The sequence below is a fragment of the Mus caroli genome, chromosome 14 (assembly GCF_900094665.2).
Source record: "Mus caroli chromosome 14, CAROLI_EIJ_v1.1, whole genome shotgun sequence".
NCBI lineage: Eukaryota > Metazoa > Chordata > Mammalia > Rodentia > Muridae > Mus > Mus caroli.
In genome coordinates, this window is record NC_034583.1 from 25,422,394 (window position 1) to 25,438,622 (window position 16,229).

The window sequence follows — 16,229 nt, forward strand, 5'->3', positions numbered from 1 at the left end:
CGTGCAGCAAGATGAGAAGGGTGTGCTTAGGCAGTGGTCCCAGCTGTGCCGGGGTTTGCGCTAAGTGTTTTCTACGTGATCCACTGAAGTGGGGCTTCTAGTGAAAATCTGAGGGGAAATGGGATTTGGCCGTGATCAGCACTGTGCTTCTAGAGACTTCCAAATCTGTCAAGATTTAGCAAAGAAATTAACACTGGGTCTTCCAGGTCAATTTTTCAGATAGGAATGAAGAAGAAAGGGTGGGATGTGGAACTGCCTGACCACTGAGGGAAATCTGCAGGCAGTAGACAAGGGGCTATGGCTGCTAGCATGTCTGTGAGAGTGGATGTTCTTGAAGTCTTGAGCATGGAACGGGTGTCTGAGTACCAGAGCCTGGGAAATCTGCTGTCTTCCACCCAGAATCAAGCAAATGCACTCTCGTCCCGATGTTCATTCCTGACCACGGATTTCTACACCGTTTTGAATTATGTTAAGTGCCAGTGGTTGGGGGGAGGAAACATATTCCCTTACAAAATAGTTATAGGCTCTTCCACCTGCACTACCACCCTGGGGAGCTTGCGTAAGTACCTGAGTAAGTCCTGGATGTTGAAGTGGCCCTTCAGCTGACATCCCAGAATGGCAATGATGGTGGAGACCTTGGACAGAGCCAGACTCGGCTCATTGAAGAGAAACAAGAGCTTGGGTAGCAGCTGTGCTTGGTGGGCTACCTCAGCGTTCCTGGGTCCTTCCCTGGTGAGTCCAGGAGAGAGGCAGTAAAAGCTTTTACCGGAATGAACCAAATCTGCTGTGTTTCTGCTAAAATGGCTTTCCAAGCTAGGCTTGTTCCGTGGCCCTCTGACACCAGTGGTCTCCTGGCAACTTGTCAAGATGCCATCAGACACCCGTCAGGTGTGTGTCTGCCAAGTGTCAGAGCGGCTGGAGCATGTGATACTTGTCCCCTCCAATCCCCGGAAACCGATTTTAAAGACAAACCCAGTTATTGACTTGAATTCTGAGCCTCAGGGAGGACTAATGCTGGCCTCAGAGAACCCAGAACAAAGACAGCAGACGCACATATGACCCAAGATTACTCCCCAACAAGCAGCGAAAGCAGCTCAGACCCATAGCGCCCGTCTGCCTGTGTGATCTTCCTGCCCACCCCAAACCACAAAGTGGATGAGAGCTCAGTGGAGAAGCAGAGGAGAGAGAAAGAATTCAAGAACCCACACCCCCCCCTCCCCAGGATAATCACAGTCCTATTTCCAGTAAGTTCGACTCCTCCAAAGAGAAGAGCCACGAGAGTAATGTCTGTTGCTTAGACAACAGGTACGGAAAGTGGAGCTGGCAGAAGGAGGGTAGGTGGATATGGGTGGGATCGCTCCTTTGAAACTTTCTTGTTGACACTAGCATGTTCAGTTCTGCAAAGTTCCACACCCCATATACTAATGGGACAGATACAAGGTGGTCTTAGATCACAGGACTATGTGACAGGAAAAGACCTATGACCTTCCACCCAAAAGCTAGGGCCACCTACGTGGATAGTCAATAAAAGCCTTGATGAAGTCTATTTACATGTGCATCCAAAACAAGGAAGCATTAGCAGTTACTAGGAGAGCAAGCAAGGGGAGAGCTCAGGGCTCTGCCACTTTCTTTCTCTGCTCACAGCCCTTTATGTCTGGAGTAAACTCCTTAGCCTCTAGAGAGGAAAAGCCATGCTCTTGACCTGGCCACGGGACATGGTGACCACGAGGCCATGGGACCACAGTGGTCCAGGAGGACTCAACTCTGTCCTAGGAGTATGGTGTAAAGCCCATGAAGGGTGCCCAGCTGGGACAAAGATCCAGGGAGGTGTCCCCAGGCCACCCAGCTGTCACAGAAGAATGCCTGTCCAAGGGGAGCAGTACAGGCTAAAACAAGGCAGAGAAGGAAGAGGGGGTACTCATGTGGTACCTCAGCATCCTTCACTTACACACACTTAGGAAGCTCTTAAGTGCCTTCCTCCAGCCCCCTCTTCTTCCATCCCTACTCCTCCATGCATTCTTCCTTCATTAAAAATTTGGGGCTTTTATGTCCATTTTCAACTCCAAGTGAATGGTTCAAATCACTCGGAGAGGTCAATTAGAGAAACAATGTACAGAAAACAAGTTAGGACCTACAGCCGACATCTCTTCTGCAGGCTATATTTGTCACTTGCTGAGCTCCAGGTGACCTAATTTTGGACTAGTCCTTGAGGCTACAGACCTCTGATTTCCCAGCACCTATACCACTGAGGTTCAAGTTTGTCAAAGGACAAAGAGCTATCCAACTGCCCCACAGGGGTGAGTGGTGACCAGCATTCTGGGAACTAGTAGATAAAACCACTAGTTCTCTGGACCCTTTAACCCCTATCCTTTGTTTGAAGACGTTAGTTCTAAGCCCCAGCTATTGAAACCCAGCCAACCTTGGTGACTGCAGGATCTCCAGGAGATGAGAAAAGAGAGTGAGCTCCAGGTTGTCTGCAGTGTTTGTCCAGAGCTGGAAGACAGAACAGACATGGGTTAAGGCCAAGTCATGTGTGTCACGAGGTCCACTAAGTCTAAGACTAGCATCTGACAATTAGCAGACAAAGAGAGCATCTCTAAAGAGAATCTCAAACATCTCTCGCAGGGCTGCGCACAAGCTGGATCATTTGCAATGTGCCCTCTATTTGCCAAGGCTTTCTCCATTTGAACTTTGTAATCATATCCCAGAACTCCTGGTCCCTATGTCTGCCTCTCTGCAGCACTGACAGGAGATGACAAACTGTCCTTTTGGCCCTTCTGGAGTTAATGAGGGCCTGGATCTTGAACATCATTGAATCTCCAGGACATGGTCAATACCTGGGTGCTGTAGGCACCCAGTAAATGATGCCCAGTAAATGGAATGGGTTGGTACATCCAGAGATCTGTTGATCCTTCCATTTGGCCAGTGTCCCCATCTCTCCCTCTCAGGTCATTCTTTAAAAGAACACTGGGAACAGCAAACACCATCCAAAGGGATCAGGATATTATCTTTAATTCTTATACATAGATGGTTCTTCACAGGTTCAGGATTCTGTCCAAGACACTCTCTCCCTATCTCTCTCTCTCTCTCTCTCTCTCTCTCTCTCTCTGTGTGTGTGTGTGTGTGTGTGTGTGTTTGTGTGTGTATCACATATAGACATATACATGTGTATATGTGTGTGAGGTGTGTGTGTGTATATGTATATATATATATATATATATATATATATATATATATATATATATATATGTCTTTAACCCCTATGACAGCTTGCAAAGAAGAAATAATGTCAGTTTCACAAATAAGTGTAATGGATCAGGGCATAGCTTGGAAACTCAGCACTAAACGGGCTGAGGCAGGATCTTCTTAGAGCATGAGTTCAAAGCCAGCCTGGGTTATCTACCAAGACTATCTCAAAAGAATAAGGAGGATCAGAGTGATCAAGACACACCCTAAGGCTATACACATCAGAGACAGCAGGGCTGAACTGTAAACCCAGGTTTCTGTGCTCCAAAGCTATTGTGATTCTCCCTCCCCACCCCCCATCCCGGTCTTAATAAGACTAAGAAAGAAGGTGAAACACCAGTATTATTGTGTTTTACTCTCTTACACACATATTCCCAAAGGCCTAGGGGCCAGTCTCTGCTTTACCTCAAAATTGCAGAGCACATGCTGGAAGATACACATGTTAGTGACAGCAGACGGCCTGAAACCCAGCTCCGCTGTGCCAGCCACTGAGAGGATCAACTGGAAAATGCGGTGGTTTAGAAAGGATGTCTTCTTCCGCAGGAGAAAGGCTAAGATCTGGAAAGGTGACATGCACAGTGGGATTCCTAGATGTGTCTCCAGCCCTCTTTTCTCCTGTACTGTTAGTTCCAAAAGGCCCCTGCTCTCAGACCACACCCCTGTTCTCAGACCACACCCCTTGCTCTCAGACCACACCCCATGTTCTCAGACCACACCCCCTACTCTCTGGAACTGCCATCCTTCATTTTATGTTCTCACAAGCGACACCCACACCAGTATCTGTGCCCCTTCATTTTCTGTGCCTGTTTTACTGGGCTTACGAGATGTTACCTCACACCTCATGTCTCTGTGCTTTCCTCTTCTCTTACTGGGTCTACATCACTGCAGCCTCTCCTCAGTGCTGCAGCACTGTCAGGAAGCCACCACAGGTCCATACCCAGATCACACAGCCTCAGGTCAGGCTGTGTCATTCTATCCTGCCCTAAGGTGAGCACGGGCAGCATCCACTCTAGGATGGAGACGCTGGGACCAAGACTCTTGTTTCTGAAAATGCATCTCAGAGCTGAGAAAGATGCTTCCCAGAAAGCTTTGCGCCCTCCTGACCTTAGAGATATAAATACCCAGGCTACCCAGCCCCCTGCTGACATCTGAGCTGTCACCCATCCCTTTGGGACTCAGATCACGATGTACACAATCCTATTTCCTATTTCTGATTCTGACAAAGTCTACTTTTCTGTCCCTGTTCTCCCAAGACACTCCTGTTGGTCTTCCAGCATGCCCTCTGAAAGCGATGCTTGTGATCAGCAAATGTGTGACATCTTTTCACCCCGTTCTGGTCACTTTTTTTTTTTGACACATCTGCAATCTGACCTCCTTTTTCCCCCAACTAAGACCTAAGAGCTGGCCCTTCTTCCTGTGGTTCCTCTCAAAGCCATGGCCCGACCAGGCAGGAAGTTACTGGAGGGCAAGATCTGATCTCATCTATTGCAGATAGCCGTGGCAAGGCTATAAGCACATCTGCAGCAACTTTTGTGAGTGGACACTCTTCTAAGTTCCCTGCATACACACAATTCACACAGTCATCCCTATCTGCATGTCGACTAGTCATCCTGTTCTGTACACAAGAGAACTGTCACAAGGAGGTTAAGAACTCAAAGCAGCTAATGTTAACTGAGCACTGGCTCCTAGTCAGGCTTAGAATCTGAGCCCCATCAATTGTATGAAGTCCTTCCATCCTCATTATAAGCCAAGAGACAAGAGGGATGAAAGTCCAGCTCTTCAGGTGCGGAGACTGAGCAGATGTAAATCATTCTTTCAAAGGTTGAATAACAAGGTAGAAGATGAGGCAGGATTTCAAACCAGCCTGGGTCTATAATACAGACTCTCATCCCCTGTGAGGGAGGCAGAATGGGTCAATCCTAAATGATTCTGGAATCATCAAGGAGAATGCTACAGCAGCAGACTGATAAGCAATCTGGTCTAGACAGAGCTCCTTGCAGCTGACTGTCACCAGGCCCTCCTCTGCGATGAACTGTAGGCAGCAGCATGTCTGTCAATGAGTCACTCAACAGTCTCCATCTGGGGTGATCAAGGTCATGGGGAACGTAAGGCTTGCTGGGACACTCTTTCCCAGAAGTCACTTCCGACCTACTGGGGCAAAAGAAGCATATACTGGGGATGGCACCTCTTTGGGAAGCTGCAGGGTCAGCCAGGAGGGCAGGATTACCTGGTACCCACAGTTGTGCTGCATCAGGTAATCACACATGGCATTGCTGGTCAAGACCGAGTGCAGGACTTTCATAGCTGCATACATGGTGTGGTCATCTGTTGCCAGGGAGATGAGGCCTAGGAGGATGGCAGGTCCTCCAATGTAGTCCAGGCTGCTGGCAGCAGGGCTGGAATGGAACACCCTTACCCCTGAGGGAGCCAAAGAAAACATGTCATCAGTATGTCCCAGCAGTACTGTGATACAGCACTCCTGGCAGCTGCCTGTATCTATGCCCATGTACAGCCAGAGAGATCTCATGCAACAGGATAGGCTAGAAAGAGAGACTGGATCTCCAGAAGTCTTGGCAATAGGTCTGCTGTTTTCACTCAGACAATACAACCATGGGTCCTGCTCACAGGCCACACTGAGCTCCAGCAGCAGGCTCCTGTGGTGCAGGGGTACCCGTGTGGTCAGTAGTTGAGCTCATCAGCCAGAAGCAGTAAACTGACTGAGCTGTACTCTTTGGTCACTCTCAGGCTGGGCTTGTTCTCAGTCCGGCCCTTCTCACAAGACCTCCCCAGTACAATCCATCTTGTCTCTCACCCCCAGAGGGCTAGAATGCACAAGCCCTCCTCCCCAAAGCAAATCGGAGTCTAGTGCTTGACCCACCTAACTGGCCCACAGCAACAGCCCCGAGAGTCCGCAGAGGCCCTGAGAGGTGCCCAGCACAGTTTCTCAGCAAGAACACAGGTGTGGCATTGTCACGGGAGGAAATATTCATCTAGAGGAAATGACAGCAATTAGTGCTACAAAATCCCTGGGAAAGAAGGATGCTGTTCAGGAGCCTCTAGAGGACAGACATCCAGAGTCCCAAGGCTGGGGGCATTCTACATGTCACAATTAGTGGATGAGACAGCATTGGGGGCAGAAGCTAATGTGTAGGATCACCGTTCCACTTCCTCACTGTGGCCCAATTGCCCAGGAGTCAGCTGTAAACACACAATCTGCATTCCACTCTTGCTCCCCAAGAGGAAGCCATGGGGTAGGAGAAGCCCAGTGACAGCAACCGTGAAACACTAGTGCCAGACCTTCTCTGTCCAGGCTCTGCGAGACCCAGCTTCCACTACTTATTCCAGAGACCCAGTAGGAAAGGAAGTCTGCCTTCCTTTATCAGGATATGTTAAGAAGACACAACATTGGTGCATGTAAGGGCCTCAATTCTGACCCCTGGGCCTCTGCTCATGAAAATGAAGAGTTCTGCACTCAACTCAAAAGAGATATTTATGCAAGAATTAGAAAATGGTGAATCTCTTTGCACAAGCATTTGCTTGTTATTCTGTAAGGCCACTTTAAAAACAAAGTTACAGCCACTCGGCCACTTTTCAGAGTTGGTTGAACAGTGGAGTCCAAAGCAGAGGTCAGTAGTAGAGTTTCCAAAATCAAAATGATATTGAAAAGTATTCAGAGCTCTTCACCAGGAAGAGGACACATATTCCTCTTTAAGCAACTTTAAAAGAAAAGCTTTGGTCCTGGTGTGGGAGCAGGCAGTGTCCAAGCAAATGAAGAGAGACGTGTGGTGTGCATGTATCTGTCCATCCACAAATGAGCAAGCACAGGATAGTTCCTGGAGCCCTGGAAGCCGAAGAAAGGCACACGGTGATGTTTGCCTTGGGGAAGAATGGGGTGGAGGTTGGAGGAAACTGTACCTCCTTGGCGATCAGGCGGCTGTCCACCTCATTGTAGGTGTTTCTGATGTTCATTATGCTCGTGATAGAAGAGCTGGGTACATAAAGACCAAAGGAAACCCTTTCCTCCGCAATGAGGGGCGTGGCTTCGCCATCTGGATCTTCTCCTACAACAGCATATTTTTAGTCAGTTCTAACCTCTCTAGACAGAAAAAGAAATTAACTACAACCATGAAATACCTGCTGCCACACAGCAACATGATCCCTGGAGGATGTCTTCCTGTCGCTACATTTTGCATATTTGTGTGTGTGATACGTTTTACCCCCACCAGTGCTTCTCTGATACTTAATATAAAAATGAGGGCAGGACCAGGTGTGGTAGTGAACACCTTTAATTCCAGTGCTTGGGAGGCAGAGGCAAATGGATCTCTGAGAGTTTGAGACCAGCCTAGTCTATACAGTGAGATTCTAAAAAAGATAAGCCAAAACAACAACAAATACACTTAAAGCAATCTCTCAAGATGGAATCTTCTAGAAAAGAAAGGAGTTTCAGGTGTGGACCTACCAGAGTAAAAACCTCTATCAAATCTATCAGTTCACTTCTAAGCTTCTAAGTAACATTTTCTTAAGGAGGAAGTGAATGGGGCTGACAGACCTATGAGCTACAGAGTTACTGTGAGCTGTACCGCTACTGTGAACATCCCAGTTAGCATTAGCACTCTGGTCCCCAGAGGACTGGCAGCAAAGCTCTACTAAACAAACACTGTGCAACTACAGAGTCAGGGCACCGGACTCCAGACCTGACCCAGCTGCTCTGGTCAATGCCATTTGCCGCAGGAAATGAAGTTCGCACAGGACCTGGTCCTGGAAACTCAAGCACTCAGCAGCACTCAATCGCCCTTGGCCACACACAAGGCCTTCACTCCGATGCATTTGTCTTTCTTTCCAGATGGGAACTGACCCGCTAGACCTGGCAGAGCTCAGAGAGCAAGCTCCTTGCTTGAACAGCCAACAATCAATAAAGAAAATGGGGCTGCTGTCTGCCTGTTTAATAATTGAAGACAACGGTATACTTTAGTTAAAAAGCGTCTTCATTAAAAGGAATGTAACTTATTTATCTCAATCCCCTCCCTTTCTTTGCTGATGGCATTGCTCACCGACCCTCCTCCATTAGGTGCTGTAGAGTCGAAATCTAAAGGATATTGTCATTTCCTCTTCTATGACAGTTTCTCTTGGGTTGTAAATATATAATGATCCAATTACAAAGGCCTTCCCTCATGATTGACCTGTGCTGAGTTTATTCCTTATAAATATGCTATAAATAACTGGGTGCCCACTTAAAAACTAATACTGGCAGAATCATTATAAATCAAAGCACACCATACCTTGAAGGTGCACAGCTTGAAAGTTACCACAGTACCTCGGGCCGAGTTTGATAATAAGTGCTAGAGTATCCGCTGATATGTCTTCTTCAAAGAGGTACGCAGGCCCGAGACGCCAGGTTAGGGATGATTTCTGTTTCCAAACTCTGGGGGTCCCAATATAGCCATAAACATCCACAAATGATGAGGGATCCATTGAAAGAAAAGACCCCGGTAAGGCCTGAATATACAACATCTGTTCAAACAGGTCAGAGGGAGGGAGAGTCACTTAGCCCCAGAAGTGATGGAAGTAATAGTTAGTGATACAGCGTCATGAGCCATGTCACTCTCACTAAAATCAATTTTATCTAAAATGTTGTAAAGATACACACGCATAAACATACATAAGCATGCAAGCACACACACACACACTCACATATAAAACAAGAAAAATGGGCAAACGATTAACTAGCAGATCCTATGAAGGCAACATCTCAGCCCTGACATTGACCTTGGCTGAACCAATGGCTTGCCCATCCAGGTACATGGTAACACTGCAGTTCCTCTTCATTTCTTTGCTGACCACCACAGCCAGGTGATACCACTGACCACACGTCAGCAGCTGGCTGCACCTGACCTGGAGCTGGCGGCCTGCAGAGGGCTCTGCCTCATCCTCAGGCTCCATGACATCTGCAGAAGAGAACAAACACTGGATGTCACATGATGCGTCATGCAACACAGACCCAAGGGCACTAGAGATGGAGAGATTCCTGGTCAGCCTGTGTGGACCTTATATCCTGTGGAGCTATAGACCAGACACTTACTTTCACTTAAAAAAAAAAAAAAAACTGTCCCCATCACTTGCTGAGTTTGGACTAGTTAAGCACAGCTACAAGCATTACCTCATTTAACAAGCCCACTGTCCTGCAAGATAAGGTGCTGCCATTACTCCCACTTATTACCCCCAGGCAGAGAGCTTAATCCAACAACTCAAGGTCAGCTCCAGCAGCCTTCGGCCAAGCACTGTCCACTGAGTACCAGGGTGACAGTCTTTGTGTTAGGTGACCTGAGAAGGAGGACTCAAGCAGTCTGGCTGTGTGCCAAGAATGTGGCCATTCTCAGGGCCTTCCATATGCTTAGCTGCGAGGCAGTGACTCTTAGCCTTGGCCTAGGAGTGATGGCTGAGATCTAGGCTTAGTCATTAGGCAAGTGAGCTTGAGAATATGTTGAAGTTTTAAGGGCAGAGCCAGCATCAGGCTCCTGGGGCACTCAGAGTTAGCAACCTGCCGTACAGAATGCCTGTGAGCCCTGTGGATTTGGGTTATTCGTGGACAGGTCTAGGGCCACTTCAGCTCCAACTAAGTTGAGCCTATCCTTCCTAGACCTTGCTCTGATGATGTAGCTTGTGTTCCAGTGAGGCAAACCCTAAGTTCCAGCAGTCTTCCTCCTATCCGGGCAGAACTAGTATTCTCGAAAGCCAGTGAGCATGCATTTTAGAGCCATACAGGGCCCAGATCACAGTGGCACACTGCAAATATTTCAGACATTTTACCACATATGAAAGCCAAGGGTGCAATTTCAAAAGACGAAAAGCTACAGGAAGTTCCCAGGCTTTCAGGTACATCCATGTCAACATCTGGCTCAGCCCCACTCCCCAGGAATGGCCCATGCAAGCTTCGGATCAATCCCCAAGGCCTTACCCAGGGGCTGGAACTCTTTCTCTTCTGTGGACACAACCAAGGAGAGGTCATCCATGCAGAGGCTGATGGAGAAGCAGACAAAGGGCTGCTCTGTCCTGGCCAGGTGGCGCACCAGGGTTAGGAAGCGCAGTGGGTGGCCCTCCATGACATTGGCCTGCCGGCTGATCAGAAACCAACAGGAGAAGGTGAGACCTCCAGGCGGAGGGAATGGCCTGGGAGCTCCTGCGGGGAGAACAGAAGCAGAGCTTGACACTCTGTCCTGCCAAGGAAGTGTGTTGAGACCCCAGGCCGCCGCTCTGACTCCACCTTGCTGGCTGCCTACAGCACTGCATCTGGCCTGCACCATGCTCCACACTCAGGCCAACTCTACCTGGTGCCAGGACGCGCCTCACGATTCATACCAGGATAAAAAGGCTCACAGGAAGTTTGTGGTATTCCTGCAGACCTTGAGCCATATTGTTTTAAACCTCTCCAGTCCCTGTAGCCTTCCCAAGGGAACAGAGACATTGCTGTCCCTGAGGCTTCACATTAGCTGGGCTTCTACAACTGATCGAAAGTCAGGCTTTGGGCTCCATGGAGGTGAGAACACCAGCTCAACTGAATCCAAGGTAAAGAAAAAACCTAGTCCAAGGAAACCTCATGTCTTCTTATGTCAGAGCAGGCTCTGCAGTTCCGATGGGGCCACTGTTCCCACTAGCCCAGTATCAGCAGCCGTGTTAGCACACTTGGTACCACCCACAGAAAGGAAGTTTGTCCTGAATTGGTAGACCAACCATGTTCTCACTGAAAGCTGGGGCCTGGCTTTGATAATAGGGAGATGCTGGGCTCAGGCACCTCTGGGAACTTACACTGCCCTGCCTAATGTGTTCTAGTGTACTAGTGTAGTACCATCCTTTGAAAAGCCTGCCCAGGCTCTAAGCTAATGTCCAGAAGCCATGTACCATGGATTTGCCTCCTCCTGATGGAGGAGCTTACACTCCTCTCTAGAAAAAGCTGACAGCATCTGATGCTGCAGTTCAGACTATCCCAGGCTCCTGTACAATGAATGGCTCACACTCAGACACTGCATCTTATAGTTGTCAAGGCTACCTGAGTCCCTGGCTTTGAGCCCATGCAAAGATGAGTAGAACACCTGCTCTAATAGAGTATTAGCAATGGAGAAGGCTGAAGGATCCTCATCTGCAGAAATACTTACCTGATCCAGTCCCTCCAGAGATGGAGTGCTCTGTGCTGATCCCCATAACCGTAGACAAGGTCGGAGTAAACAGACAGCTGGAATAGTAAAGCATTGCAGGTCAGTGGGCTGCATGCCAACCCTTTGCATCAACTGTCGGGCTGTAACACCTCCGTCCTCCATCCTACTTCAGAGGCAATATGCCATCTTAGGCCACAAGGTTCCAAGAACAGAAAGCAGTTGGTGCTGGTGTGATACTCCAAGAGAATGAATCCTCACTGGAGACCACACAAGATGGAGAACATTCTAGAGTAGATACAGTGAGGAAGGAGGCATCTCTAGTCCTCCATATAGACATTCAGAGCATCTAGACACTCTGCTCTTCTCTGTTAGATAGAGATATCTACTACTTAAACACATCTCTGCTTGAGCACCAAAGACCAGTGGAGGCCACAATTTTGTAGCCAGTGTTATAGATCATTAGAGGTACTAAGACATTAGTAAATTATTTTCCAAATATTCAAGAGGTCTCCATACCCATAACCTTCTGCAGACATGTCAAATTCCACAAATGATGGCGTCAGGGCCGCCCTCTGAGGCTGCAGGTTGCGAGGGGAGGTCATGGAAATGAGGCTCAGTGTTGTCTGGAGAGCTGTGGCTGAATCTTGGGAGGCCCATGAGGGCCTGAGGGCCTGAGACCCTCTGGGACGTAGTCTGGAATCTGTAAGTTTCTCAGCTGTAGCCGCACATGATCCTGAGGCAGAACACAAGAAAAAGATGTGTCCTTGCCTGATGCAGTTCTCTCCCATTTTTGCAATATCTCAGATGTATCTGCCACAGCCTGATGGAGCATCCTGTAAAAGCCACTGGGCACACATGGACCACCAGCCTGGACTCTGCTGGTTTAGATACCATGGAGTGGTGGCAACAACCAGGTCTAAGTGACAAAGCACCTAAAGCTGCTATTGGGTTTGCTGGCCCAGCTAGCACTCCTTACAAGCTCCACATTGACTTGAGCGGTGTCCTCCATGTCAGCCTGCCTCTGGCTGACAGCTCCAAGCCCAGCTCCCTATCCTTGCCTTTCAGCTGGCCTTTGCTTAACTTGGTGCTCAGTTTGGTCTTGCATTCAGGGTGATTATACAGTCCTTTTTGACTCTGGGCATTATCCAGTGCTTTCTCTCTCAGTGATTCACATTGCTCCTAAGCTGTGGACTTTACAAGAAGACGGAGGCTCTGGTCCCACCTTTAAAATACATTTGCTGACCAGCTCTGCCCAGTACAGTACCTGGTACCCCTGGGTTGTAAAGGAAACAGAACCATTGCTTTGTGATCTTGGATATAAAGGGCCAGACAGATGCTCACCAGATCTTTGTCTAGGGCGCCCACCCCTATGTATACCCCTATCTCCACGACTGAGCAGCAGGACAACACGCCTTTGAAATCCGCTCATTTTTCTGTCTTATGAACAATCACCCACCAGGAACAACAACAACAAAACAGTTAACTCTTCAGCCCACAACCTGCCCTGTTCTTTCTCCTCACCTGAGCACCCAGGATTGTCTTCATGCCCAGGAGGTAAATGGAGGCTTTTGACGGCAGCTGACCGAGGTGGGCGAATTCCAAGGCCTAGGAACTGTCTATAAACACCATAACATCAAGAGAGGCAAATAAAGATATGTTGCAGGCAAGCTCTTCCAGACCACTTCCCTAGACATCCAGGGTTCATGGCTCCACTTACATACTTTCCAAAAGTCACGTAGAAACTGTGCCCCTGCCTTTTTCTCCAGCTCAGAGTTAATGAAGCTGGGACCTTCAAGCTACACACTGTTCACAGCTTTCTAAAGAGATTTTCTGTATGCATAGCTTGGTGGCCTGATCTGGCAGGGCTGAGAATGACTGAGAGAGGTTGCTCCAGCCCCTGGGTCCCAGACCTGCTGGCTGGAGGGGCTGTCCTCTGCTTCCTCCTAAATAGCAGACCGGCGAGTGTGAACATGAGCCATCCTCTAAGCCTTGCTCCAGGGCAGGAAGGGTTTTGACAGACTCAACCTCTCTTGCATGGTACATGTCTCTCCTCTGCATTCTTGTCCCTTCTCCTGAGTCCTTTCTATTCTTCCTGTGCGCAGGATTCAGTGGACTCCTCTCCTGCCTCTGCTTCCCTCCATGCTTCTTTAGCCACTGCCCGCACAAGCCCAGCTCTTTGCAGTCCTCTGGATCCAGGGCTTAGCTCAGGGCTAAGCTCCAGCATCATATCCTTGAGCCCTCCATTCCCCAGAGCATCCCAGATGAGGCTATGTCTGTTCTGTGTACATATGCATCTGGTGCTGGAATGGAGGAGGGGGGAATGGGGTGGCCTGCCCCTGTAGACTCAGTTGTCCCCGGTACATCTTTTATCCTGCCTGTGGTGTTTAATGCTTAGTGCATGCAGTACCTTAGCACATCTGGCTCTATGGCTTGGGATCCAAGCTTTTCAAAGATCCTGATGAGAATCGAGTGCAGGTCACTGCCACCAGTGCTGAGGGTCCTGGGGCAAAACGTCATGAGTGTCCGGAGCATCCCCGCCTCACACATGACCTGGCGGTTCTTCTCCGATTTCACCAGGGACAAGAGGTGGCGGGCCACAGAGCACTGGATCTCCTCAGAAAGCTGAGAGGCAACCAAAGCAAGCTGTAAGTCTGGGCGAGCAGAATGTCCTCTGGGTGGCTTCGTGAGGCCACCTGTGCCCACCACAGGCACTTGTACAGCACCTGTCTCAGCTGTTCTTCTGAATGCTAGCCTCACCTGCGATGACCGGCCAGGTAAGGCCAGTTACTGGGGGGCAGCCACGAACTCAGAATATGGGCTGCACAGCGACAGGTGGGAGTCAGCGTCACCCTCAGAAATGTGATGTTGGAACCATTTAAACTGGGGACACTTTCTGAATTGGTCGCTAACACTGAAAAATCTAAAAATCTCATATCAAGATCAAGACCTAAAGCTTCTATGTAGGGTGGGAAAGTCTAGTCATACAGATTTATGGCCTTCTATCAGGAAGCCACTGGTTCTGGAGAGAGGCAGTTGACATTCCCCAAGCTCACTGGATTGACTCGTTGGATTTCTATATCTTAGTTTGTAGCCCTGTGTACAAAAGGTAGGAGCCATCTAGATGAATGAGCCAGAAAGAGTCAACACACACAACAGATACACACACACACACACACACACACACACACACCACAGAGAGACAAAGACAAAGAGACGAAGAGAAAGATGGGGAAACAGAGAAACAGAGACAGAGACCGAGAGACAGAGATGGAGAAACAGAGAGACAGAGATAGAAACACAGAGAGACAAAGATGGTGACAGAGACAGAGACCAAGAGGCAGAGGCAGCAACAGGGACAACACTACTAGCTCTGGCAGAAACTGTCACTGTCCTCTTTCAAGCCATCCTGAAGGCTGACAGGGCAGCTAGTCATCAGGTCCACACTGAGGCATCTGCCTCCACACACCATCCCCAACCCTGGCATCTCCTATGGCCTTCTCTTAGTCCTAAGCTCACTGTGCCACACACACACACAAACACACACACACACACCCCTAAATGTACACAGGCATGCATATACGCACATGCACATCCGCAATTGTACACACACACATGCCACAACGTATCTTATGTGGACAGCATCCTCTAGGCTCTGAAGCTAGATACCAGCAAGGACTTAGCCCTTTCCCCCTCACCACTGCCATCCCTTTTTTCCTCTACATAAAAAATTTCCACACAGTCTTTTACAAAAAAAAAAAATGCCATGGTGTTTCCACTTAGCCCCTAACGTCATCCTGCACGCTTTAAGTCATTGTTAGGCTACTTAGGACATTCAGTACAATGCTGATGCTGTGCTATCAAGGTTCTGCTCTATTGGGAATAATGACAAGAAGCAAGGGCCACCCATTTCCTACTGTTCCCAACCCATGGGATATGCTGATACAAAGGTCAACCGTAATGTCTCTCTCATGAAGACTGGCATCTCGTCTCACCAAGTCACAGACATTTGCCGCTATCACCCTCTATGGAGGTTTCCTTGAAACCTCCCTCGCCTTTCTTACTCATTCCTCAAGAGTAAGAGGCCCTGCACCGGTAAGGCAGACATTGCCTGTTTTTAAGAGATTCATGGACTAAAGGTAATACGGATGAGAAGCCACGGTGCACAGTGAGGGATATGAAATAACATGATTCAGTTATTCATGGACTCTTCATGGATTCCCTTAAAGGTAGAAGGGAGGCTGGGCCTGATATTTACTTTAAGGCCCACATTTTACCTGTGGCATCAGAAACTCCTGGGTATTTACGATGTGTCCTCAGCATCCAACATGGATGCGCTGTGTGATCATGATGCCATAGCCATCTCTACTCTACACATGAGGAAACTGAGCCAAGAGAAAGTAATTGCTCAGAGCCACATGGCAAGGAGGCGATGGTGGCCTGAGTTTCAGGCTCAAAATGGCTTCACCACCTCATCTTCCAGGTGCAGCCATCTGAGTGCCAAACACAGTCAAGTTTATTTCCCTGTCAGTAAGGGGCAAAAGTGACCAAGACTGGTCCTCCACTGGCTTGCAATTTTGTGGCACATGGGTTTGAATGAGGAAAGAAATGTATTTATATTATTTGCCACTAGTTACTAAATCTTTAAAAAAGTATTTCCTACAGTCAACCTCAAGACTTACCTACCTAGCCCCTGTAACTCCTGTCTCAAACTTATGACATTCAGTAATTTCCCTTCCTTTTTTCCCTGTCTCGTGTGTGTGTGTGTGAGAGAGAGAGAGAGAGAGAGAGAGAGAGAGAGAGAGAGAGGAGAAGAAGAAGAAGAAGAAGAAGAAG

The 16,229-nt window shown here is 48.5% G+C and overlaps 1 protein-coding gene across 4 annotated transcripts in view; it reads right to left on the bottom strand.

The window, feature by feature from the left end:
* The window catches only part of Wdfy4 (WDFY family member 4), a 218,847-nt gene that overhangs the window by 136,452 nt on the left and 66,166 nt on the right, over window positions 1-16,229 (bottom strand). For all 4 annotated transcript variants that reach the window (XM_029469142.1, XM_029469139.1, XM_029469140.1 and 1 more), the window contains exons 14-26: window positions 13,804-14,018; window positions 12,918-13,012; window positions 11,913-12,129; window positions 11,397-11,473; window positions 10,202-10,423; window positions 9,013-9,191; window positions 8,526-8,757; window positions 7,162-7,307; window positions 6,125-6,236; window positions 5,474-5,664; window positions 3,652-3,804; window positions 2,420-2,493; window positions 568-729 (exon numbers count right to left, since the gene is read on the bottom strand). In XM_029469142.1, coding sequence (XP_029325002.1) covers window positions 568-729; window positions 2,420-2,493; window positions 3,652-3,804; window positions 5,474-5,664; window positions 6,125-6,236; window positions 7,162-7,307; window positions 8,526-8,757; window positions 9,013-9,191; window positions 10,202-10,423; window positions 11,397-11,473; window positions 11,913-12,129; window positions 12,918-13,012; window positions 13,804-14,018 — 2,075 coding nt within the window. The remainder of the gene's footprint in view (window positions 1-567; window positions 730-2,419; window positions 2,494-3,651; window positions 3,805-5,473; window positions 5,665-6,124; window positions 6,237-7,161; window positions 7,308-8,525; window positions 8,758-9,012; window positions 9,192-10,201; window positions 10,424-11,396; window positions 11,474-11,912; window positions 12,130-12,917; window positions 13,013-13,803; window positions 14,019-16,229) is intronic.